Raw genomic sequence first — 27,612 nt, forward strand, 5'->3', positions numbered from 1 at the left:
CTCTGTAGTACAGTGTGTGCTTAGCATGCAAGATGCCCTGGGCTCAGACCAAAAAAAAGACTTCCATCCAGATTACATAGACAATTTAGTAGGAAAAAGTGTCAGCAAGATGGTTCCATTAGTGGACAGAATTCTCCAGAAAACACTCAGAGATGTGTGACTAGGTTGTGTAAAGACTCTAACCTTCCATAATCCTGTATTTCACATCTTTGAGGAGAAAATCAGTTAAGCTTCCAAACACTCTTGCAGTCAGTTTCCAATGAAAGACTATATATCTATGAAGAAAAGCTCTTTCGAGGCAGAAGTACAACTTATTTTAACAAGTTTTAAGCTTGGCTGGGGTGGTCATGCACATCTGTAAACCTAGAACTTAGGAGCCTGGGGCCTGAGGACCAGGAGTCCACGGCCAGTTAATGTGATAGAGGGAAGAAAGGATGGAGAAAGGGAGACTGGTGGGGGTTGCGGGGGGGGGATTTTTTAGGCTTAACTGGTAAACACATCATTACAAACGTCTTTAATACTAGGTTTTACTTAAATACAAAGATAGCAAAAAGAAGGAAGAAGGCGGGGGAGGGAAATAAGAACACTTCTAAGAGGAAAGGCAACTCAGTCCATTCCACTGTGTTCCAGGAAAGGGCTGAAAAGGAGTGACTGAGGCAGGCCAGAATCTTTTTTTAGAAACAAGACTAAACCTGTCTTGTTAATTCAGTTGAATCTTTTGAAGTTGGGAGAAGGATCTGCCCCTCCAGTTGACCAGAAAGTCAGGTGGGGGGAAATAAGTGAGACTCATGACATTCCCCCAGCCTCCTTGACCTCAGGGGACAGCACCACCGCCTCCCAAGGCAGAAACCTGGGGGCTGGGCTGACTGCTGCTTTCCTCCACTCCTGTGTCCTAGACACTCCCTTCTGTGTCCTGCTTGGGCCCTCTTCTCTGTACTAGCCTGGTTCAGGCTGCAAAGGTCCCTTGGGTGGCTGGCTGTCACCACCCTACCTGTCTCCCTACCAACAACTATCTCACTCTCTTCCATCCATTGCTATCCTGGTGGATCCTTCAGTGGCTTCCCTCTGCCCTCAAAGAAATTCTGCATTCCTGAATAAGGGTTTGGGGACTTTCTTTGTATGGCTCCTGTCTATCTCTCACTCTGGTCACTGACTCCCCCATTTCCCACCTACCTGCCCCCACACCAGCTTACTCAAACCTCTGAACTTTTCTCCAATCAGGCTAGAACTTTGTAAAAGGCTGCAGCTCAGAAGATGACAGCTCGCTTGGCTGACTTTTGTTACCAGCTGGAGATGTGACACTCTTGGCTGCTGCCCTGGACAATTCTTAGGAGGCTATTTTCTTCGGTGGCTCCTGGCTGGCTTCAGCTCCTGCTAATCTATGAAACTTGATGAGAACTGTTGCTGGTTAACAGCACAGCCCTGGAGAAGCTGAGATCAGTTCCTAAAGAAGAAACTTCAGGGAAAAGGAAAAGAATAAAAGCACTTGGCTTTAGAAGCATATCTGTTCTCACACAGAACAGGGGCAAACCTGACTGCGGGAACCAAAGGGAACTAATAAAGTCCAAGGGTCACACTGCACAAGCCCATGACCTCCATACACAGAGAGGCCAGAAGCAAGGCTAAGGGACCCACAGAACTGGAGAGGTGCTCATCACTTTCTAGGGTTTCTGTATCCTCAGTGCCAGGTTACACAAAGCTTATCGCTCTGGACTTCCACAGTGCAATGTGGTCCCTTCAGAAGTGAAAGTAAGCGCTCAAGGGAACGCTTAAGGGCCAGGAGGGCACCTGGGTGGCAGGTTCTGCAGTCCACTGCCCTCTGCTGGCAAAGGGGGAGAATTAGTGAAAAGAGAACCTATGGCTCATTTCAGGTTAGAGGTTATCAAGAGAAGACGATGATGGATCTTTAAAAATCTTTAATCACACACACACACACACACACACACACACACACACACACGGACGAGAAATTCTAGCATTCAGGATGCCAAAGTAGGAAGATCACCAGCTGGACTACACAGCAAGACCTTGTCTCATAAAACAAAAATAAGAGCTGGGAATGTAGCTTATTTGGTAGACTGCTTGCCTAGCATGAACAAGGCCCTGGGTTTGATCTTTAGCGCCACATAAAGCCAGGTGTACGTACTTGTAATCCCAGCACACCAGAGGTGGCAGCAGGAGGATCAAAAGTTCAAAGTCGGGGCTGGAGAGATGGCTCAGCGGTTAAGAGCACTGGTTGCTTTTCCAGAGGACTGGGGTTTGGTTTCCAACACTCATATGGCAACTAACAATCATCTATAACTCTAGTTCCAGGGTATCTGATCCCTTCTTCTGGCCTCAGTGGGTATTTCACAACATAGGTGCACTTACATATATGCAGGCAAAACACCCATACATATAAAATAATTTTTTTTTAAAAAGTTCAAATTTGGTTACATAGCAAGTTCAAGGCTAGACAGGAAAAGACCCTTACAGAGTAGCAGAATAAAGACACATCCTGACATATCTTTATTTGCCTTCAACAATACACCAGATCAGAAGCAATCCTGTGTCCCCTACCCACCACCATTTTATTATAAAGCAAATCCCAGGTACCATATCATTTTATCCCTAAGTATTTGAGCATGTGTCTTGAAGGAATAGGATTTAAAAAACCCCAATAACACCACTGTCACAACTAAAAGCATAAGAAAAATTATTTATAGCACATGAAGCCTCAACTCAATAAAACCAATCTTTAAGCTTCACCCAAGGAGGATCATGGCAAAGGAGCAGACATCAGGCAAAACCCATATCAACAGCCTGACCACGCCGGCAAACAGAGGCGCTTCACACCAGTCTTGTCAGGACAGACCAGAGAGAACATGGACTTCGTCATTATCTTAGTTAGAGATACAAAACTGTGTGCCTTCCCAAGTGGTGGGAAGATCTTTACTTCAATAGATTTGATGAAAGCAGAGAAGGAGCAACATAAATTCAGTACAGGAATGGCAGAAAAAACAAAAATAGCTCGCTCTGATTGGAAGTAGCTGTGAAGAGGGAGGATTCAACACTGCTGTTTTTGCAATGTTTTGCAGGTGTGACTTCAATAAATATAAAAATGCAAGAAAAAAGAAACCACTTAAGAGTTATGTGAAGAATTGAGAGGAACAGCAAAGCCTTTGGATAGCACCTCAAATGGTCTGGCTTGTTTTATGGCCAGATCACACTATGGGTACGATGGAGTCTACAATAAGGTAAAGTCCTGCAGTGCAGCCATAAAAACTGAGCACTGTATAGTACAGGGAAGATGTACATGAAACTTTATACTCAGCCGGCAGCTACATCATGGATGGATTTTTTACTTACCAGCAGTAAAAATGCCTTTGGTGCTCTGTCGGATGCTAGAAAGCCTGACGATTGCTGAGAGCCCTGGGAGAAAAAACCCAAAAGAATATCAAGAAAACCCCAAACAGATGGTAGTCAACTGAATGGTCTTAAAATCTGAAATGCAGTATTCTTTCCAGCCATTGGCTAGAACCAGAAAATGGAGCTCTGTCTTGGTGTTGGTGAGCAATGGTGAAAAGGGTGTTAGAACAGAGCACTAGGACACTGTGGTGGCCAGCTGCGGTCTGGCCCAGCTGTGTGACCATTGGCAAATGGCTGAACTGCTCAGGAATTGGGCCACCTCACCTTAAAACAAGAGGGGTGGTAGGTGACCCTCAAAAGTCATCTTAGGAATTTAAATCTCCTTAAAGCTCCTGGTTCTCAGTTCTAAGATGTGAAAAAAAAATAAACAAAATGTTTATTTTGTAGAAAAACCTTCTATTGTAAAAACACATGAATAGAACAGAATATTTAAGCAAAGAGCCACAGTACCAGCAAACCCACTGCTACAGGACCATCACAATGAAACCAACAATGTGTCTCCTAGCCCGAGAGTAGGGTGTATCAGTGTGTGCTCTGGAAACCTGGTGCAGGTTCCTGGGAGAGAGAGAGAGAGAGTACAGCTGGCCCATTGGCTGATGTTCAGCTATGAGCTACCCTTCAAAATCCTTACTCCAAGTTGTATCTTGCACAGAGGCTCACACCTGGAGGGGCTCAGTAAATATTTACTGAGTGAATGCATGAAAATGCATGAAGTTAATAGATGGGATTGTTCTCAACTTCATAATTCTTTCTTTCCCAACTGATCTTTGCCATTTCAGAAAGAGGTAGGTCACTGACGATAAGGTTGGGATTTTTCTGTTGTTTGTTTTTCAAGACAGAGCCTTGCCTTGCTACTTAGTGTAGGCTGGCCATGAATTCACTATGTAGCCCAGGTAAGCCTTGAACTAGTGGCAAAATTCCAGCTTCAGCCGGGGATTACAGGTCTCCAGCACCACAAAGGTCTGGATCTTTTAATAAACAGGTTTTGATAAACACCTGGGGTGAATGTTGAGAAACATGGCTGCATCAGAAGGGATCTGCTGGACACAGCCTGAGACCTGTCAAACAAAAGCTGGCCGATATTAATGCAAGTTTAAAACTGCTGATCTCCTTCCTTCTCAGATCACCATGAGGGACAGACACATCTTTCAAATAACATCTAGAAGATATGCATTCTTTTTGTTTGTTTTTGTTTTTTTTGAGACAGGGTCTCCCAGTAGGCACAGCTGGCCCAGAAGTTGCTATATAGACCAGGCTGGCCTCAATCTCACAGAGATCTACCTGCCTCTGCCTCCCAAGTGCTGGGACTAAAAGTGTGCGCCACCACGCCAGGCTTGATATGCATTCTTTATCCCTCCAATAGTGATTTAGGACCCAGGAATCTGAAAAAGGAGCTTCTCCACTACTTTGCTTCAAGCAAGTAAACACTGAGATTTGAAAAACCCCAAATTGTTCATGCTTTTCTTCTCCCCAAACAAAATCTCTCTCTTGATCTCGTTAGGCAAGACAGAAGAAACAATACGTCTCAATGACAAACAGAGGCTGCTTTTGCCCACAGCCAACACTTGTTCAATACTAAACTCAGAACATACCTAGCCGCACCACATCCCCACAGTCAGGATCATGAGCAACTTGTAGCAGAGTTTCTTCCACGTCTCTGTTTTTCCCAGGAGGGTCCATGATGTGGTTTATTTGTTGCTGTAAGGTTTTGGGCAATGTCATTAGCTGAGTGAATTGTCCTTCTGGGCTTTTATCTATCTAAGAAAAGAGAGAGAAAAAGAGAGATATGATGTCCACAGAAGTGTTATGAATAGTATATAATCAGACATGTTGCTTGATTTAAAATCATATAAACAGCAATCTCATTTGGGACTCCCATGCACACATACGTACCTATGTAATTAAATACAATTTCTTCCTTCTAATCAAATCAAATCACACAAACATAGCACCACACCTATACCAGCTGGGATCTGAAGGTCATTTCCCCCTTTCTGAATCTGAATGTTTACATGGTTGAGACTATAAGTCTCTTCAAAAAGGACAAATCTGTTCCTAGAATATTCCACTTCTAGTAAGAAAATAAGAGAACTTTCTTTTAGGAATAAATTTCTAACCTGTAGTTTAAAATGTTCTACTTGGGTTAAGTCCAGTAGTTAAATGAGGTGGGGCTGTGCAGCTAACAAGCAGGTCAAATCCAGAGACTCTGGATCTTCTCACTAAAAGCAGGAAGACTGAGTAAGAGACGATGGGATCTGAATTTGTGTTCCTTGCCCTTGGGGCCTCTTCTATACCATGCTGCAGTTCATAAACAATAGTACAAACACACTGATGACAGAGACTAATCTCACTCAAATGTAGTATATTTTGCTTTGTGGAATAAAATTTTTAAAAATACAAAAGCGAGCCGGGCATGGCAGTGCATGCCTGTAGTCCCAACACTTGGGAGGCAGAGGCAGGCTGATCTCTGTGAGTTCAAGGCCAGCCTGGTCTACATAGTTCCAGGACAGCTGGGGCTACAGGGAGACCCTGCTTCAAAAAGACAAAAACAACAACAACAACAACAACAACAAAAAAGCAACACACCAGTTCTGTTCTGCCTGTCTACCTCATGCATAACCAACAGTTCTGCCCACAGCAGCTTGTTCACAATACTGTCCAAGGAAGGATCACTCTTCTGTTCTTTTAACAAATGTTTAGGTTTTAACTTCAAAGAAAAAAAACAGCTTCAGAGGCTGGTGAGATGGCTCAGCCTTGTGCCTGGTAACCTGAGTTTGACCCTGGAACCCAGATAAAGGTAGAAGGAGAGAAACAACTCCATAAAGTCCTAAGTATGCCCCCCACGCACCATGCACATACATACACACACTAATAATTAAACAAAACAAAACCAGCTGGGTGTGGTGGCATTCGCCTTTAATCCCAGCACTCGAGGCAAAGGCTGAGACTAAAGCCAGCCTGGTCTACACAGTGAGTTCCAAGTCAGCTGGGGCTATAGGGAGACCCTGTCTCAAAAAAGCCCACAAAAACAAAACAAATAAAACAGTCCAGGCAGGCATCCTACTAACTACCTGCGAAGACAGGCTCAGTCTCCTCCCAGAATCCCTTCCTGACTTCAGGCAGGAGCTGCCAGCATCTACTAACCAGGAAATGCAAGAAGTACAAAGGCCTGGCCTGGCCTCCTGCCCAGAGCTGGGAGAACTCTGGAGGCCCTGTAGCTCCACAGCACCCTCAACAGGATCAGAGGAGGCCCTTGGGTATAAATCTGCTTGACCTGATTTCTAAGATTGGCAGTAAGAGTGGCCCTGTAAGGAGACTCCAAGGAGACATGTTGGGGCTGCATCATATAGAAGCCTCCAACGCCATCAGTCTCTCTTGACTGAAGCAAAAAGAAAAAGTAAAACCACATCCTGGGAGGGATGGCAGAGATGAGTACCACCTTGGTTAGTCTGCAGTGCTCAGCCACTGGTCAGACACCAACCAGATGCTGATGGGGAAGTTATATATAAGATGCAATTAGCATTTAGATCAGATGACTAAATACAGTTTGATAACTCTCCAGCATAGAGGTAGGCTCAACTATCAGCTAAAGGATGTAAGAGAAAAGCCCAAGGTCCTTTGAAGGAGGCAGTTTGCCTCTAGATTTGGGCTACAGCATCAACTCTTCCCTGGGTCTCCAGCCTGTTGGCCTGCCCTACAGACTTAAAACCTGCCAACCCCATAAATATATGAACCAATTCCTTATAGTCAATCTCTCTCTCTCTCTCTCTCTCTCTCTCTCTCTCTCTCTCTCTCTCTCACTCTCTAACCCACCTTCTATCACCCTAATAGTTCTGTCTCTCTGGAGAATCCTCATAAATAAGGGCTGATGGTTCCTATCACATCCTTATGAAGTCTGCCCTTTACAAAAACTAAGTGGATCCCAGTGGGTTATAGCAGACTGCTGAAAACTCAAACAAGTAGAAACCCCAACTGTATGTGCAGTGTTAAACACGGTAAATTTTCTAAGACAGATCAATAGAGCTACAGCTGTGTATCTGAAGCTACAGATATGGGCAATGAATGGACTGTTTTCCACTCCTATGGGAAAGAGGACCAGATCAGCTCACGTTTTTTTTTGGAAGAAACAACAGTTACACCTTGGGATTTGCCTCAGGGATAGGCTTACTTTTACATCCTCTGTTGTAAAGTATTTGAAGGAAACCAGACTACTTGGATATTCTGTGTTTCATATTTGTCTATAATATTAGTGATATAATACACTTTCCTTTAAAAACAAAAAATAACATGAATTTATTCACAGGTATGAGTATACCCACCACAGTGTGCATATGGAGGTTAGAAGACAATCAATGACATAATGTCACTAGTGAGCAATATAGGGCAGGTACATCAACAAAAGGGCTAACGAAATGAATAGACAGTTCTCAAAAGACCCAGCCTTACCATTCTTGGGTATATACCACAGAAATACTGGGCACATCTATGTATATTACTGTATGTACCATTCACAACTGCCAGGAAACAGAACCAGCTTTGATAGCCAACAATTGATGAATGAATAAAGAAAACGTGGTACAGGGCTGGGGATGTAGCTCCATTGGTAAAGCACTCATCTAGCATGCAAAAATACTGGGTTCCACACACTGGGCAGCATGGCGCATGCCTGTGATGTTGGCACTCAGAAGGTGGAGGCAGGAGAATCATGAGCTCAAGGCCATTCTGGACTACATAGGGACTTCAAGGCCAGTCTCGGCTATATGAGATTGTCTTAAAAAAAAAGAAAAAGAAAATGTGGTACAGACACAAAATAGAATTTTATGCACCCATAAAGAAAAATGAAATCATGACAATTGCAGACAAATGGACGGAACTGGAAATTAATATAGTAAGTGAAGTAAGCCAGACTCAGAAAGATAAATGATGAGCATTTTCTCTTATTTGCAGAACCCAGATTTAAAGTGTGTGTGTGCGTGCGTGCGTGCGTGCGTGCGTGCGTGTGTGTGTGTGTGTGTGTGTAGGTCATGAACCTAGAAAGGGGAGAAAAATCTTAAAGTGAAAAAGAGAGAAGATAATGGAATCCATGTACCAAGAAAGGAAAAGGGAGGACTAATTGGGGGAGGAAACAGAACTGGCCACAGTGGGTTGCATGGGGTGGAGGGGATATGAATAAAAAATATAAACAAACATATGTGTGAAAATATCATAATGAAACATTTTACTTTGCTAACTTAAAAAATTAATAATAATATCTCTTGCCAATAGGCCTGGTGGCACAAGCCTGTAATTCCTGCTACTCAGAAGGCTGAGGCAGGAAGATTGCAAATTCAAGGCCTACGTGGGTGTCAGAGTTCAAAACCGTCCTGGACAACTTAGAGAGACTCTGTGTCAAAGCAAAAGGCAAAAAGAAGGTGTGAGATGAAGCTCAGTGGGAGAGCATATGCCTAGCATGCGTGAGGCCCTGGCTTTTGGGAAACAGGAGTTCCTGTCCATGGACAGCTCACCTCCAGTCGGCCTTGCTGGGTTTTATAGAATGCTTGGGGGTTCTCCTGTAGTATAGTACCATAGAGTTCACGGAAGTGCTCTACATTGGGCTTCACGATGTTTAACACTTTTGTCTTTTCCTCTCCAATCACCATTCGAAAGTCACCTAGTGAAAACAATCAGAAAAGTCAGTCTTGCATTAAGAACCCACACACTCATCTATGAAGCCCCACATGGGCCACTCACTGATCCAGTGTGGCAGGGCCCTCACGTGACACCTGCTCTTCCTCTTTAAAACGGCAATCTACACAAGGTCAAGCATTTATCTTGGTGGAAAAAAAGCCTCTCCAGCCAGGAAGCCCTATGTGCTAAGGCACAGCTAGCTATCTAGTCACACAGGATAATCAGCTGTGAGAATTTGTTTCTGTTTTTCCAGTGCAGAAGACCCTGCCCATGGCCAACTATTTACTGTCACTCTAGATCTGTCCTTGCTACCGCTTACTCATCACCAACCTGCTCACAAGCAGAACTTTTAAAGCACTGCATGAACGTAGCCTATGACATTTGATAAGAGCAGTGTGCTAGAAGTCCTAGTAAGAAAGTTTACATTTAAGAAGAAGTTGAAAGCAGATGCAACTTTAAAAATTACACGTGGTGAGAAAGGAGGGAATGTACCATTTGCCAGAGGATGAACTGAGGGCAAAACAATTAATTCTGAAGGACCAAGAACAACTTTCACTTTGTTGTGGCTTTTTTGAGACAGGGTTTCTTGTAGCCCAGGTTGGCCCTGAACTCTTGCTCCTCCTGCTCCACCTCCCAAGTGCTGGTTACACGTGTGCATGACTATGCTCACTGGAGGAGCTTCTGAAATGAAGAGGTGCCCCGCTCCTGCCATGAACAATGACCAGCAGTCATGGCAGAAGAAGAGTGCTAACGTGGAACCATTGAATGAATTCAAAAGGCTGGTGGGGGTGGGGCAGAGGGCTGGCTTGGGGTGGGGCACTTGCCTAGCTGGCATGAGGCCTTTGGTTCCAGCCCAGTACTGCAAGGAAAGAACAGAAAGGAGGACACATGTAGGATTCCTGGCGAGAGCTACATGGTTAAAGCCTTTGTTGGGCAGACAGAAAGTTACCAGGAGTCCAAAGGTGGCAAGGACAGGCAGACACCATGGTGTCTGAGGAAACCCCAGGGACTAAGATAGGGATGTAAACTGTCACTCAAACTAGAACACTATGGATAATTACACTAGGGCATATGGTTTCCTATGCCCATTTCGTTTTTCTGGAGGTGAGGGAATCAAAGAGGTCATTGCCTGCTGCAATGGGTTTTCCTAGAGCAAACTGTTAGCTTGTTTTGGGAAAAGTAAAAAATACAGAGCTGTCTGCAGCCAGATGAGTGTACCCCTCCAAAGTTTGTGTTGAGGTACTATATCTACCATGAGGCACTAAAAGGAAATCTTATCTGACCATGGTGCTTGGAGATGAGGCCTTTGGGAGGTGATTAGGATTTGACAAGGTCACTGGGTTTGAGTCCCCAAGACTGGACATTGGTGGCTTCACAAGAATGTATAGAAGACAGACACATACCTGCTCCCTGTCAGCCCCATCTGATGCCCAGTGCCACCTTGGGACATGGTCAGCAAGAAAGCCACCAGATGTGGCCTCAAATGACCTCAGAACAGAACTGTGATCCAAAACAAACATCATTTTACTGTCCGGCCTGTGATGTCATGTTATTAGTAACAAATAACAGACTAAGACCATGTCCAGTAGTGTGTACATGCCTAAGGAATACTATATACTGGCTTTTTAAGCATCAAAGGACCAACTTATACTATAACTTGATGGACATGCAGCTGAGAATGAGCCTCAGAAAAACAGACTTCTAAAAAGGCTCTGGAATGTGACCTCGGCATAGATGAGGTCAGACCATTCAAAGGAGTGAGCAGAAGTGAAACCGTGTCCTAACAAGCCCCCCATTTGGATGAATTTGTTTTTTCACTACTATTTACAGGAAAAGTGAGTTACACCATTAAAACCAAGGAACACTGCTGATGAGGGTATCAAGAAACTGGTCGTTTCATATACTGCTGCTGACATCAAAATCTGCTAAATTGTTTTGGAAAGTAGTCAACGAAGAAACCCTGTCTCTAGAGAGCAAGCCTCAGTGAACCAACAGCAGAGATGAGGTGATTGTGCTGGACAGCTTTAGTGTCAACTTGACACACCTGGGTTGAGAGAGCCTCAGTTGGGGAATTACATCTATTGGACTGGCCTGTGGCCACGTCTGAGGGGCATCTTCTTGATGAGTGATGGTGGGAGGGCCCAGCCTACTGTGGGTGGTGCCACCCCTGGGAAAGTGGGCCTGTGTTGCATAAGAAAGTAGGCTGAGCAGGGGTCAGGGAAGCAAGCCAGTAAACAGAGTTCCTCCATGGCCTGTGCTCCAGCTCCTGCCTCCAGGTTCCTGCCCTGAGTTCCCACCTTGAAGATGTAAGACAAACTCTTTCCTCCCCAAGTTGGTAGTGGTCAGAGTATTTTGTCACAGCAATGAAGAAACAAACTAGGACAGTGATGTTTACTGAGCATCTGCTGGGCACCGGGCACTGTTCCAAGATTAGTTGCATTGGCTCATTTGATTTACAATGTAGCCTCTCAGGCAGAGAGTATTCCATCCACATTTAGCACACACAGCAACAAAGATGCAAAGATTAAGTAACACATCTAAGACTTCCCAGGGACAAGCTGACATACAACATGTAACATATAAAACAGGCTCAGTGGTTCAATACTTGCCGAGCATGCACAGGTCCCACCACTGGGGTTTAGATATCAAGTTTCAAATAAAGAAGCCCACGTGTTGAAGGTCTGTGCTCAGCTGGTGGTGCTGAAAGGTGACTGGATCATAGGGTGCTAAGTTCAGCAATGGGTTATTCTACCAGTGTTGAATGAGCTACTTAGGAGGTGGGGCCTAGTGGGAGGTATGCTTTTGAAGGGTGTACTCTGTCTCTAGGCCCTTCCTTCCCTCCTCTCTCTGCTTCCTGGCTTCCATGAGATGAGTGGCTTTCCCTCACCAAGACATTCCGCCATGTTTCTGCCTAATCACAGGCCTAAAGGTGGGGCGGGCACCTGAGCATAAGCTGAATCTCTGCAGCCATGAGACAAATTATTTCTTTTATTTGCTCAGACATTTTGTCCCAGCAACAAAAAGTGAGAACCATACTGGGTTCAATCCTCAGCAACCCCAAAATAAGAAAAATCCCAACTGTTCATTAAAGCAGTATTTATACTGTGTCTAAGAGGGGTATAGAAAAGCTGTAGGCTACAATGGTATATCCATACCCTACCACAGAACAGTATGTCATCACTAAAGACCATACTTAGATAGTAAGATGAAAAGTAATCATACCCATACAACAATGAGCAGTTAAAAAAGTACAAAAAACACTGTCAAAGAATATACCAAACGAGGCCAGGCATGGTGGCGCATGTCTTTAATCCTAGCACCCAGGAGGCAAGGGCAGGTGGATCTTTGTGAGTTCGAGGCCAGGCTGGTCTACATATCAAGTTCCAAGCCAGACCATGCTACGTAATGAGACCCTGTCTCAAAACAAAAACAAAAACAAACCCACAGACATAAAAATACATTATTTATGTAAAAAAACCACAAAAGATATATCATAAAAACGGGGGGGGGGAGTAGTGTTGTGTACTTGTCTACAATGAACAAAGCCCTGGGTTCAATTCTTAGTAGTACAGATGCACATAGGATTACTTTTCCAATTACATTTACTTATTTATTGTGTGTGTGGGGGGGCACACACGTGCCATGGCATGCTTGTGTGTTAGAGGACAACTTTCGGGAGTCAGTTCTCTCCTTCCACTATGCTAAGACAGGGTCTCTCTTGCTATTATCTCTCATCTTGTAGGAGTCCCAGGATTACAGATGTCTGCTACTGCATCTGGATTTTTTATGTGGCTTCTGGGGACAGAACTCGGGTCTTCAGGCTCATGTAGCAAGTACTTTTACCCTCTGAGCCATCTCACTGGCCCTAAAATGGGCTTTGTGTGCATGCTTTCCATGTGCTATTTTATTAATTAATTATTATCTATTAGTTGTTTATTTTATGTGTTCAAGTGTTTCATCTGCATGTATGTAAGTGCACCCATGTCATGCAATGCCTGCAGAGGCCAGAGAAGGGCCTTAGATCTCCTGAACTGGAGTTACAGGCTGCTGTTAGTTATCATGTGAGTGCTGGGAACCAAACCAGGGTCCTCTCCAAGAGCAGCCAGTGCTCTAAACAACTGAGTCATCTCTCCAGTCTCTCTGTGCTGTTAGTCCCAGCAAAGCCCTGTGAAGCAGGCACTATTACCATTCTATGTCTTCATGTGCTCTCTCTTGCAGTGGCAAAGCCCCATGGAGCAGCCACATTACTATTCCAAGCTTTATACTTACTGGGTGCAGAGACAATCTGCCCAAGGTCCAACTGCCTGTCAAGATTGGGGCAGGGACAGCTGAGGTACCTATTTCCTTCTACTTCATAATTTTCTGTACTTCTGCAATGCTGCCATATCACTTCTAGCATTTTAAAAGGCAGGGGATGTACGGCCATGATGATTTGTCAATGGAGCAGTGGTCGGGTTAACTTCCAACTGTAGAACCCTTGCATCTTTTTTGGTCTGGGTATGTATATGTGGTATGCATGCGTGTTGGCATGTGTGTGAGAGTATGTGTTGTGTATGTGCATGTGGGGCCCACCGGCTGTCTTCCTCAATTGCTCTCTACTTTATTCATTGAGGCAGTCTCCTGCTGAATCTGGCAAGTTCAGCTAGCTCATCCTGGGATCCCTTGTCTTTGTTCCCCATGTTCTGGGATTACAGACATGCCTGTCTGGCTTTTTATGTGGGTTCCAGAGATGAGAACTCTGGTTCTCACACTTGCATCCAAGTACTTTACCCACTGATTCACCTTCTCAGTCCTTTGTGTATTTATGGAAAAAAAAACAACAACAACAAAAACCAGACAAAGGTATGAAATAAAATACAGAAATAAGCTGGGCGTGGTGGTGCTTACCTTTGGTCCCAGCACTTGGGAGACAGAGGCAGGTGGATCTCTGTGAGTTTGAGGCCAGCCTGATCTACATAGTGATTTCCAGGCCTACTGGGGCTATATATAGGGAGACTCTGTCTCAAAAAGACCAAAAAAAAAAAAAAAAAAAAAATTCTCAATCACCGAGGGATGAAATGTCATCAACTCTGAGTCTGGGGCAGGGAAGGCACGTGGATAACTGTCTGGGGAATTCCATTTCTTGAGCTGCTGTGCAGCAGCAGCAGGAGCTCAACCATGGGAAGGCGGTTAATACTGATAACTAGTTTCTCCAGAACAAAACAAATGAAATCACAAGCACAGCTTAAGGTGGCATCTGATCCTAAGAACCAGTTTTTCTTACGTTCAGAGATCTGTTTGCAACCAAACTTAGGGCACTGAGCTTGACAGTGGCTTTTTATTTTGTATCTGTACTGATGATTTTAACCCTTGGCTGCTCTATCCAGAGAAGTGCCAGGATAAGAGACAACCAGAAGATTAATTTGTCTTTGACATTGACAACTTAGAGGTTTCAAAACCCTCTGCAGCTGGCCTGCTCTGTGATTCAGACACCCACTCAACAGCCAAGAAGCCTGTTCCACATGTGGGGACAGCACAGATTGCACAGCAGAGGAGAGAGGCCCTGACTTTCAAGATCAGCAATGCTCCAGGGTGAATCCAGTCAAGTAAATGAATCTGAGGCAGAAAGATCTCAAGCTCTAGGCTAGCCTGGGCTATACTATGAGATTCTGCCTCAAAACAAACAAACAAACAAACAAACAAACAAACAAACATCTCCACATGAGTCAGTTTTCTTTTTGGTAAAATGGCAGTCACACTAACCCCAGTCCCTTTTGGATGTAAGTGGGTTAAAAGATTAGAGAATGGGGGCTGGAGGGATGGCTCAGTGATTAAGCACTGGCTGCTCTTCCAAAAGACTCAGATTTGATTCCCAGCACCCACATGGCAGCTAACCACCATCCTAACTCCAGTTCCAGGGGATCCAATGCCCTTTTTTGGCCTCCAAGGGCATTGCAGAACACTGGTGTACTTACATACATGTAGGCAATACACTCATACATATAAAATACAAATAATAAAATATTTAAAACTAAGTAAATAAAATAAAAAATTTTAAAAGATTAGTTTAAGTAATAAAGCAGATACCATTGATATTATTTGTACAGAGGACAGGGAAAGCCTCAGTCTAAGATAACAATTACAGGTTAACTGTTCCCTTTTAAAACTAATCACAGAATCAGAGTAATTTCCATTTCAGTACAAGGAACACCTGGGTAGTGGGTAAGTATCAGATGCTATACCGGACCCTGGAGAGAGTATATGGGCTCTACCTAACAACAGCAAGCAATACAGGATTTCAGAGCAGGTTCCTATCTGGCTGTTTAAGGATCTCAGTCCAAACTAGATCTGATACAGCAAAAATTAATTAATTAATTAATTAAATAAAGTTTTAAAAATTCATTCTTATAGTAAGTTTCTGAATCTAATTCACACACCAGATAATTCATCCATTTAAAGTACACAACTCACTACTTTTTGGTATATTTACAAAGCAATGCAACCATCACATCAATCTAAGACCGTTTTGACCGCCTTATAAGAAACTGTGTCATTAAGAGTCACTCACTATCTCCTGTCATCCCTCTACTCCAGCTTTAGGCAGAGGCCAACAGGCTGTCTGCAGATTTCCTTATTCAGAACATTATATCATTTATTTATTTATTCATTTTTTTTTCCTTTTTTTGGTCTTTTTGAAACAGGGTCGCCCTGTAGCTGCAGCTGGCCTGGAACTTGCTATGTAAACCAGGCTGACCTTGAACTCACAGAGATCTGACTGTACCACCATATCTAGCCAATTGGTTTTTCTTGAGACAAGGTCTCCCTGTGAAGCCCAGTGGAACTTTCTATGTAGCTCAGGCTGGTCTAGAACTGATGATCCTTCTGCCTTGGCCTGTCCAATTCTGGGGTTACAGTTGTGCACCATCATGCCTGCCTACATTTATCTTCATGATCAAACCCAGGACCTTGTGTGTGCTAGGGAAGTGCTGTCCTGCTGGGTGAGCTACAGCCCCAGTCCCTAGGGCATTATATGTGTATGTGGAATCATATAACTTGTGGTCTTCCACAATCTTAGTAAAATGTTTCATTATTCATCATGATGTTTGTAGCATGTATCAGTTCTTTTTAAAAAATTTTCTTTTTGTTTTTGAGACAGGGTCTCACTATGTAGCTCTGGCTGGCCTGGAACTTACGATATAGACCAGGCTGGCCTTGAACTCAGAATGCTGGTATTAAGGTCATGAGCCATACACCCTGCTCTATTAGTTCCTTTTGTTTATGGTTAAAAAATATTCCATTATATAGATGTGCCAATTGAAGTTACCCATTTCAGTTGATGGACACTGCGTTGTTTCAACTTTTTTTTTTCCATGAGAACTACTGGATTTATTTCAAGGTTTCTCTTTTTTTAAAAAAAAAGATTTTAAGGGGCTGTAGAGATGGCACAGCAGTTGAGAACACTGATTGTTCTTGCAGAATACCCGGGTTTGAATCCCAGTACCCACATGGCAGTTAACAACTGTCCATAACTCCAGTTCCAGGGGATTTGACAGCCTCTTCTGACCTCTGCGGGCATTGCATGACACGGGTGCACTTACCTACATGCAGGCAATACACGCGTACACATAAAATAAAAATAATAAATAAAATTAAAAAAAAGATTTTAAAGAAAATTAGTGTTTGCCTACACGTATACCTGGTGCCTGAAGAAGCCAGAAGAGTGCACTGAATCTCCTGGAACTGGAATTACAGATGGTTATGAGCTTTCATATGCGTTATTAGAAACTAAATCCAGGTCCTCTGCAAGAGCAACAAGTGCTCTGAACCCCTGAGCCGTCTCTCCAGCCCCTGTTCTTCCAACTTTTAAGCTATTCATTATAAATAACATTGCTGTGTACATTGGTGTACAGCATGTAGATATGTTTCCATTTATTCTGGGTATGTACAGAGGAACAGAATCACTGGATCATACGGTGACCATTCAATGTTTTTAAGAAATTCCTCAACTTTTTCCAAATCATTCCATATCATTTTACATTCACGCCAGCAACTTATGAGGGTTCCAACTTCTCACACTGTCCTTAATGCCCAAGCTTGCCTCTTCTTCTTCAGTGTCTTGGTGGTGGGAAGGCCCCTGTGCTTTTGGCAGGAATTTCTGCCAAGAATAGTGCAGAGTATCTCTCCCACTGCCTGTCTGCACTTCTCCCCAGAGGAAATGTCCATGCAGAGACTTTGTCTGTCTTTAACTTGGGTTACTTTCACTAGAATTCTAAGACTGTTTATATATCTAGATAGTAGTCTCTTATCAGATACATAATTTATGAACACTTTGTCCCATTTCATTAGTCTTTTCATCGTTTTGATTTAATGCACAGCACATCTAAATTTTTATATGGTCCCATTTATTTTTTTTCTTTGTTGCGTGTGCTGTTGGTGTAAATCTGAGAAATCATTTCTCTAACCCAAAATCACTCTTCTAAGAGTTTTATAGATTTTGCTCTTACATTTAACTCATGTCTGTGATCCATTTTGAGTTCATTTTGTATATGGTGTGAGTTAGGGATCTAATTTCTTTCTTCCCTAAGTAGACACAATGTTTACATTAACAAAAGTAATTAAGGCAGGGGGCTGAAGAGATGACTTAGCAGTTAAGAGCACTGGCTGCTCTTGCAGAAGACCTGGATTTGATTCCTGGCACCCACATGGCAGCTAACAACTGTCTGTAACTCCAGTTCCAGGGGAATCTGACACTCTCTTCTAACCACCATGGGTACTACATGACACAGGTGCACTAACATACATGCAGGCAATACACTCATAAACATAAAATAAAAATAATAAAATAAACCCTCACTAAACTATATACTGTTTAATAATAGAACTACAGAGAGAACACAAACAAGGAGAGATGACAGGGAGGAGTAGGGGTGCCAGCAGGGGCCACTGGAAGCCTCCAAGAAAAGCCAGGCCTGAGGCTTACATTCTGAGTCAAGGGGGAAAGTGTTCAGGGTGATCTGAGAATGACACCCACTGCCACAGACTGAGTCCAACAGTGGAGATTAAGAGCATGGATTCCAGGGTGAGACCTGTGAGTTCAAACCTCAGCCTGGCACTAACAAGTTATGTGATACCCTTGGATGCAAAACCAGAGTCACAATAATAACTAGTTTATACTCTTCAGGGATGAATGAGTTAATTCATGTGAAAAATTCAGAACAATGCCTGAAACACAGTTGGTAACCCATGATCATTGGACTGATTCACAATGACTCTCTCTTAGGGAGTGTGGCCTTCCCAGAAAGAGCAAGTAGCTGTAAGCAGAGTTCAGCTAGGGCCTCAGCCAAAGTCAAGCATACCATGCAGGAGACAGACGGTTTGGGATTCCTGCAACATCAGCCCCCACCCACAGCTGGTGACACTGCTGTAAGTCTTCAGTGGTATGAAGTCAGAGAAGTTCCTGTACCAGCTTTTAGCAGAAACCAGGCATGGGGCACTTACTCACACTTCAGAGCGCCAGCACCCATTACTAATTTTCCCAAGAATCACTCTGCAGGCAACTTCCTCACAGCTTTGCTTCATTCCTAGAAACAGCTCTGCCTGTATTCAGAGCCTAGCACTACAAGCAGCCCTTTTGCTTTTACCCAAGTGTGCTTGGAGTTGTCATTCCTTAAGAATCTTAAAAGAGCTAGAAAATGGGACCCATCCATCTTCCTGATCTAAGTGCTCTGTTAATTTTGATGGGTGTTACCAACTTAAGTAACTTTTATATCTGACAGCATAATTCTACTCTGGAGGGCATACTCAAAGTAGCTAAGGGCCTTCCTTTCCTACTCAGTAACTTATACAAAGGTCTTTACCACAATAAAAGTGATAAACAGCTAACCTAAGTGTCCATCAGTCACTGAATGACAGAGCAAATCAGTGTCTCAGCCCAAGGAAACCCATACAACCCATAAAAATAACTAGAAACAACAGCAATCATTTTCAAAGCATTGGCTATCGATGAGAGTTAGTGTAATTTTATATTCTCTCATTGGAAATGTCTTTACAAGATACTTACTTTTCTTGCACAAAAACTGGGGGCTTAGAAAGGATTAAGCAGCAACAGAAAGCTTTCACCTACCAAATGGGGAACTTTAAACAGGTAACCTCTGTGGGCTCAGTTGTCTCATCTGTAAAATGAGGCAATAATACAATACTCATATTCAAAGATTGTTACTCAATCAGTTATCACATCTAGAATTACTTAAAGTTGTTCCTGGTGTGCAATAATAAATACTATTTTTTCTTGCTGTAAGCCACAGACTTTAGTCACATTAGTCTATTGATTTTCCCCCCTAAATACTCCCTTGTCTTTTCCACACATGTTCATCTTTTTAAAAATATTTATTTTAGGTGCTTGGAGAGATGGCTCAGCAGTTAAGAGCACTGGCTATTCTTGCAGGACTGGGGTTTGGTTTCAGCACCCACACAGTGGCTAACCACCATCTGTGACTCCAGTTCCAGGGGATCTGATGCCCTCTGCTGGCTTCTGTAGGCATTATATGCACAGGTACACACACACACACACACACACACACACACACACACACACACACACATAGGCAAAACACTTATACACTTAAAAATAAATTTTCAAAAGATTTATTTTATTTATTTATTTAGATACAGGGTCTCCCTGTAGCCCCAGATGGCCTGGAACTTGCTCTGTAGACCAGGTTGGCCTTGATCTCATAGAGCTCTGCTTGCCTTTGTCTCCTAGGTGCTGGGATTAAAGGTGTACACCCAGCTTTATTTTTAATTATGTATATGTGCCTGTGTGTGTATATGTATAGTGCCTTCAGAGGGCAGAAGAGGGGGTCAGGTTCCTTGGAGGTGGAGTTATAGGCAGTTGTAAGCTGCCAGACACGGTTGCTGGGAACTAAACTTGGGTCCTCTGCAAGAGCAGTTCAGGCTGTTAACCCATAAGCCAATTTTCCAGGTCCTTAGAGCAGAAATTCTATCTCTGGCTCTTTAAGGTAAGGGATATTGATTTACTTGATAAGTTAACCCAGAATCTGTGTCTAAAACTGGTCATGTTAATAATGTGAGCTTATGTAACAAAGTTCAAGGTGACTCTTTATAACTCATTTGGGATTCCTTTCCTGTCTACTTCAATGCTGACTTCTAAGAACACCTAAAGGACTCAGAGCTTCCCCCTCCGAGTTTTGCAGCCTCACACTCCACCCACTCCTTTCTCACCCATCATCTACAATAATGCTGCCATAAATACAAGCCCCAGAGCAAAGTGGTCCTTACCATATAAAAGGTGCAGGGCCATTATTATTACTAGTAATACTGACAGAGCTTGCCTTTACCAGTAACTACTGGCAGGAACCTGTCCAGTAATAAGGAAAGATACCATTTTCTCTGTCCTTCCCCTTCCCGTCTCCCTTTCAGGAGAAATATTAAACTACACAGATTAGGAAACACGTATAAGCTCCCAATTGGGAAAAGACTGTAAAATGGGGCAATTTAAATTTTGGATCATTTTGAGAACTTGGGAGATTTGAGTATTTGTCAAAGGGATAGAATTTGAGCAATTCAAGAACACTGGGTTCTCAGAAGCCTAGAAACACAGGAAGAAAACTTGTCTTTCAACACACTGCCTGGAAGTCTCAGGCCTATGACAGAGATCTCCCTTAAGGGCTAGATTCTTTCTCCTCTTACCAGTCTAGTCCCGCCCCCTCCCCAAAATTGTAGGTTTGTAGTAGTTTGACTATTCACTTAACGTCTAGGAGCCTGGGTTGGTATGCATACCTGTAGTTGGGAGGTAGAGGCAGAAGATCAGGAGTTAAAGGTTACTCTTAGCTATAAAGCAAGTTCGAGGCCAGCTGGGGCTACAACAGACCTTCTTTCAAAATGAGTATTAAATAACAAACAAACAAACAAACAAACAAAAGGGTCAGGAACTTGGGATCAGCTCAGTGGCAGAGTACCTGTTTGGTAAACATGAGGCCATTCCCAGCACCAAAAAGAAAAAGGAAACAGTCTACAAATAGATGAAAACCACTATATAACTTGACAAACTTCAGTCAATGTTCAAAATTTATCTACAACTCCCAGAATCTACCCAGCATCACAGTGATGCTGACAGTAATGCTGTGGGCCAAAAGAATTCTGTCTCCTCCTTATTTTCTAGCGCAGGGTTTGGAGGAGAATCACCCTCAGACGGGCTCTCTTTCTCCACTCACTGCTCTCAGTCCCATTCACCTGGTGTGCAGCCAGGCCCCTCTGCCTCTCCACTTTCTTATGAGGGGCAGATGCTGCCAGGTAAAGTAAGAGACAGCCAGGGCCGGGATGACTGCACTTCCTCTCTCTCCAGCTGCAATTACAGCTGTGCCATGATGAAGCAGTAGAGGGGGAAAAGGGTAGAACAAGCCTTCCACGTCTCCTGAGGTATTTCATTTCCATGAAATCTTATCTGCACTGGGATTCGGGGAAGAGGTCAACTGCTGCCGCAACGTTTTGAGGAGAAGGTCCTTTGATTCATACTTCAAAATTGGGAAACAGAGTTATTTATTTAAGGCAGTAGTTTTCAAAGCTTTTTTTCTTTTTCTGTGATTCTGGGGATTGCAAAATCCAGGACCTTGTGCTAGGCAAGAGCTCTGCCACTGGCTATACCTGTAGCCCTCAACTTTAAAAAATACTTTTAAATTATATTTTTATTTATATTACTGTGTGTGTGCATGCCACAGTCTGTGTATGGATGTTGGAGAATAACTTGCAGGAACTGGTCCTCTCTCTCCACCATGTCGGTCCTGGGAACTCAGATAATCAGGCTCTGTGGCAAGCCCCTTTACACACTGAGTCATCTCATTGGCCTCAACTTTCTTTGTCTCCCTTCTTTTTTAAGTAGGAGAGCAAATTTTTTAAAAAATTTTATTTATTTTTATTTTATGTGTATGCATGTATTGCCTGCACAACGCCAGAGGAGGTCAGAAGAGGCTGTTGGATCCCCTGGGACTGGAGTTACGGACAGTTGTTAGCTGCCATGTGGGTACTGGGATTCGAACCCGGGTCTTGTGCAAGAACAACCAGTGTTCTTAACTGCTGAGCCATCTCTCCAGCCCCAGCAGAGCAAATTTTTGTAAATGAAATCTCTGTGTGTATATGTGGCACTGGGATGGAACCCAGTGCCCCATGTGCACTAGGTAAGCACTCTATTGTTGAGCTACATCCCCGGCTCTATAAAAGAAATCTGACATTGGAACCTTGCTACCTTACAGATAAATGCGGTATTCTCCTTTTAGCCAGGGTGAGGCACCAGGGCTCAGTCCTCCCATCTACTCTCTCACCTTTCAAGGGAGCCTCTGACAACACTGAGGAACACAACTGGTTGAAATGAAAGGAGGTTACCATTTAGGCAAACCAATAAATAAATGGGAAGGAAAGTGGAGGAAGAAGTGGACTCAAAGTCGTAGCATTTTACAGTAAAATGCACTGCAAACAAGAGCCATCGATGCTGCTCAGCAGTCTGAGAGGCTGAAGCTATCTACAGTCTTCTGGTACACAGACCTCAGCAACGGTGCTCAAAAGGCAGAGGACACTTTATATGAAGGAGAATATCCTCATTCTTAGGAAACACAAACTGGAGTTGCATGGCCTAAGGAGGGTAGGGTGGTGCAGCCTTCTCTCCAATATCTCAGGAAATAAACGATATGGTCTGGACAGAGTGAGTGAGCAGGAATTCTCAAAGTAGGATCTCTGGAAGGGCATCAGGATCAGTCTGAGCTAGTTAGAAATACTCATTCTTGGGGCTGGAGAGATGGCTCAGCAGTTAAGAACACTGGTTGTTCTTGCAGAAGACGCAGGTTTAAATCCCAGCACCCACATGGCAGCTAACAACTGTCCGTAACTCCAGTTCCAGGGGATCCAACAGCCTCTTCTGACCTCCGCGGGCACTGCACGACATGGGTGCACTTACCTACATGCAGGCAATATACACATACACATAAAATAAATATATATATATAAAGAAATATTCTTGGGCCATACCCCAAACCTGCTAAATCAGCTGTCTGGAGATGGGAACAGTACCCTGAACTAAGACTGTGGTGACACCAGCACAGAGGCGGAGCAGGGTACCCTGTCTCCTTGGGGGAAGCTCTGGGTGGCAGTACGAACCTGAGTAGGAGAGCCCTGCAATCTCGAGGAAGAGGTCTTCTTCAGAGAGGCTCTCAGGGAGCATGAGGAAGGCGGCAGTCACAGCGCTCTTTAGGTTTCTATCCAGGGCAGATCGAAGAGCCGGGTTCTCATTCATTGCTACAATTTTCACCTGGAAAAGAGAAGATTCAGAGGAAACAGCCCAGAAGTGGGGCAATGCTCAGGCTGTGGGTTTATACACACACCCTGCAACTGTCCCCCCCACCTCCAATGAAGAGCTTGGAATAGCTGACACAAAGCAATCATTGCTCTAATGAACAATCCCAAATTCTCCTCCATTTTAGGCCAAATCAGAGAAATCATGACACAGGAAAGGATCATAATTTCAAGGAAAACACAATTAAAATTGTTTCAAGCCGGGCATGGTAGCACACATCTGTAGTCTCCCACTTGGGAGGCAGAGGCAGGTGGATCTCTGTGAGTTCAAGGCCAGCCTGGTCTACATAATGAGTTCCAGGCTAGCTGGGGCTACAGGGAGACCCTGTCTCAAAAAAACCAAAAAAAAAAAAAAAAAGTCTGTTTCAATGAGAAACTCACTCAGGCTTTGAAGAAGAGTAACTGCCCTCTGAGAACTGTACAAATTTTAACTTTTGTAATTCCACTGTTCTTCACCTAATTTGCTAGAGGAAGATGGCATTTTACTTTTTATTTAGAATTGGCCTGTCTTCTTACCCATATGTAACCTGGACATTTTATATTTTCTTTTATGATTGTTAGATACAGAGAAGACAGGGTCTCACTACGTAGCTCTGGCTGGCCTCAAACTCACTATAGACTAGGCTAGCTTTGAACTCGGAGATCTTCTGCCTCCTGAGTGCTGGGATTAAAGGTGTGCCATGGTGCCTGCTCTAGATACATAGATTCTATACTTAAGGAAAAAGAAAGAAATCAGCTACAGAAGAAAAAACATGGGTTTTGAAACTATATCTGGAGTCAAGTTGAGGAATTTACTACCTATGTGTGTTTGGGGGGAAAATGACTTAACTTCTCAGAACTTCAAGTCCTTATAGACAGATTTGGGTCCAGAACTGTCCCCAAGGTTGATTATGATAGCAAACATACAGTTTATGAAGTACATGCAAACCACCTTGCTCAGTGAAAGGCCCTTCCTCTTACATCCCAGCAGGAGCTGCTCTTAGACTTGTCCCAAGTGTACTGTAACACAACAGCTAGTTTGAAGATTGCCCTGTGGGGGGTTGGAAAGGTGGCTCAGCTGTTAAGAAACTGGCTGCTCTTGCAGAGGACCCAGGTTAGGCTCCTAGCACCTACATGGCAGTTAACAACAGTCCTTAACTCCAGTTCCAGAGGATCCTACACCCTCTTCTTACTTCCTTGAGCATAAGGCACACATGTGGTGTATATACATACAAGCAGGCAAAACAGTCATACACACAAAATAAACTTTAAAAAAATTGCATTAGAGTTAAAAGGATGTGTTCAAGTCTCAGTACTGTCTCTTCCTAGCACAGTGATGGGCGTGATTCTTTATCAATAAAATGGGGTTAATAATGAATCTCAGAAATCTTCTGGGAAGATGAAATGAGATACTACGTAAAAGTCAGGCTGACTTGAACATCCTTGTGTTTCTTTGTGCATAATAAAACGTTTCTCTGGGATTTTCTCAGGTTCTTATCTTGGCCTAGCATTAACAATAATTACTTAGATATTATTAGACCCAATCCTGAGCTTCTGACTAGGCAGGCCTGGGTGAGTCCTGAAACTGAGCCATCAGCCAACCTTCCAACGTTCTTACCTATCTGCCTTTTTTAAAAAAAATATTTTATTATTTTTATTTTATGTGTATGAGGGTATTGCCTGCATGTGAGTGCACCCATGTTGTGCAATGCCATGGAGGTCAGAAGCCGGCTTTGGATTCCCCTGGAACTGGAGTTAAGGATAGTTCATAGCCACCATGTGGGTGCTGGGAATCAAACCTGGGTCCTCTGCAAGAGCAGTCAGTGCTCTTAATCCCTGAGCTATCTCTCCAGCCCCTAAGTATTCTTAATTCCCCACAGTGGGAAGGTTGTACATTTGGTATGTAAGCTGTTATGTACTACAAAAAAATTGTTGCAGGTGTTTGTTAGCCACCTGATGTAGTGCTGAGAAATGTGGGTCCTCTGGAAGGGCAGTGAATGCTCTTAACCACTGAGCCAGGCATCTCTCTAGCCTGTTCCATATTGCTGGCCTTCTAGTCTGAAGATGCTTCCGTTCTCTTGAGGCAAATCTTGCTGAAACTAAAGTTAAAATTCCTAGAAAGCTTTACCACCTGGATGTTTGAGTCACATTCAAGCTGCCATGTTGTTCTGTTTTGTTTTCTTTTTGGAGACATAATCTTGCTAAATAGCTCAGGCTAGCCTCAAACTTGTGGCACTCTTCCTACCTCTGTCTCTCAACTGCTAAGATTAAAGTTGTGTGTTACCACACCTGGCCCTCTAAAGAATAACATACAAGCTTCATATATGGCAGGTGAGGTGAAGCCACTTGATTTGAGATCACCTCCTCCACCCTCATAATTATGAGAACTTAATAGTCCTTAATTAAGCCTTTCAGCACTTGGGCAAGTTTAGCATTATTGCATTCATTTAGATAGTAAAACTAAGCAACAGCCCAGGAACATGATCAGCCTAAGGTTCTATGCTAAATCAACAGCACAAACCAGGGTTATACCATTACACCATGCAGACCAAGGTCTACGCATTCTGAACTGTTCCATGGATTCAGTTATAGATGGACAATTAACTTTTCAACTCAACAAAGATTCAAACAAAATCTTTTCCCTTTTCTTTTTTGCAGTGCTGAGGATCCAACCAGGGCCTTCCACATGCAAGGCCAACACTGTACCCCAACCTCCATTTTAAGGTCCTAAAATAATTCATGTTTATTCCCTAACTTCTTTAAATTTTTTAATATTTCATTTATTATTTTTATTTTATGTGTATGAGTATATTGCCCACATGTATGAGTGCACCCATGTCGTGCAATGCCAAGGAGGTCAGAAGAGGGCCTCGGATTCCCCTGGAACTGGAGTTAAGGACAATTCGTAGCTGCCATGTGGGTGCTGGGAACCAAATGTAGGTCCTCTGGAAGATCAGTCAGTGCTCCCAACCGCTGAGCCATCTCTCTAGCCCCACCTTTAAAAAATTTTTAAAAATAAGCTAGTGTGCGTGTGTTGGGGGGGGGTAATGTGTGCACATGCATACCACAGTGTACGTGTGGAATTCAGAGGACAACTTGAGGGAGTTGGCTCTCTCCTTTCACCATGTACATGTGGTTCCAGTGATTGAACTCAAGTTGTCAGACTTGGCATCAAATGCCTTTACCCAATGAGCCATCTCATTGGCCCCTTATTCTCTAACTCTCCTAAACCTTGTGTCCATGTGGAATCCAGGGCAATCTCCTCATCTCCCTGATGGGGAAATGGAGGGCTGGAGTGGCTATCTCTGAGAGAAGCAGTGCACACCAAAGCAGATCAGGTCAGGTCCTGCCCTGTCCTATGATGCCTATGTCCACATTTCTATTCTACTCATATCCTCGTCTACCAGATCCTTCTGAATCACTCTGAAAACTCTACTGTGTGTATTTCTGGGGCTTTTAGAGACACCTAGGTACATCAGAAGCTAGTTTGGGATGTGAATAACTAAAAAACTAAAAGTCTTTTCTTAAAAGAAAAGACTAACTTTGGGAGTATTATCCTAGTTAACAAAATACCACTTATTCTCTAAGAATGCTATTCTAAGTTGTAAGGAAACAGTCTGTTTGCTATTTAAGGTTAAGAAAGTGAAAATAAATGCGGCCTTACTCAAAGGGAAAATGTCAATTCAGAAGGCTCAGCTGCTGTGCGGATCTGCTTCTCCAACGAAAGGTGAACTAGGAACTGGTCTCAGCAGCAATGTTATTTGTTGTTCTGAGTGAAAAGCCAGTGAACACTTGGGGCACTGCCAGAGAGGCCTGGGAAAAGAAGAAAGTACTCAGATTTGTGAATAGCTGCTTGTACCTATTGGGAATGCCCTGAGCTGGGCTGCAATAACAATCTTGACTGCAGGGAGGAAGGGGCAACACTTAAAGTGCTTTCAAATGGGAGATTTGTATCTTTTAAGACAGAAAAAAAAAGTCACACACAGACTCCAGTTCCAACACAGTGACACACAGAGACTACTTGAATTGCAGAGTGAAGTTTTAGTCACAAAGGACCCAGACCTACATAATGCTGAAATACTAAGCATTTATCAGAACCTTTTCAAATGACCAGGAGAGGCAACTGCTCTAAATAGTGACTGCAGAGAAAGAGGACACACTGACTGTGAGGCCTTCCTCTCCTCTCCTCTCCTCTCCTCTCCTCTCCTCTCCTCTCCT

The 27,612-nt window shown here is 43.4% G+C and overlaps 1 protein-coding gene across 2 annotated transcripts in view; it reads right to left on the minus strand.

Annotated features, from left to right (window-relative positions):
* The window catches only part of Tamm41 (TAM41 mitochondrial translocator assembly and maintenance homolog), a 43,130-nt gene that overhangs the window by 2,343 nt on the left and 13,175 nt on the right, over nt 1-27,612 (minus strand). Inside the window, exons 1-5 of one of the 2 annotated variants that reach the window (XM_017794793.2) lie at nt 27,059-27,194; nt 23,221-23,371; nt 8,913-9,058; nt 5,001-5,166; nt 3,349-3,411 (exon numbers count right to left, since the gene is read on the minus strand). In XM_017794793.2, the coding sequence (XP_017650282.1) occupies nt 3,349-3,411; nt 5,001-5,166; nt 8,913-9,058; nt 23,221-23,356 (511 nt within the window). In that variant the 5' untranslated portion in view covers nt 23,357-23,371; nt 27,059-27,194. Of the gene's footprint in view, nt 1-3,348; nt 3,412-5,000; nt 5,167-8,912; nt 9,059-23,220; nt 23,372-27,058; nt 27,195-27,612 lie in introns of those variants that run through there. The other variant, XM_008854947.3, reaches the window with a different exon arrangement.

The sequence above is a fragment of the Nannospalax galili genome, unplaced genomic scaffold (genome assembly GCF_000622305.1).
Source record: "Nannospalax galili isolate Female #2095 unplaced genomic scaffold, S.galili_v1.0 scaffold406, whole genome shotgun sequence".
NCBI lineage: Eukaryota > Metazoa > Chordata > Mammalia > Rodentia > Spalacidae > Nannospalax > Nannospalax galili.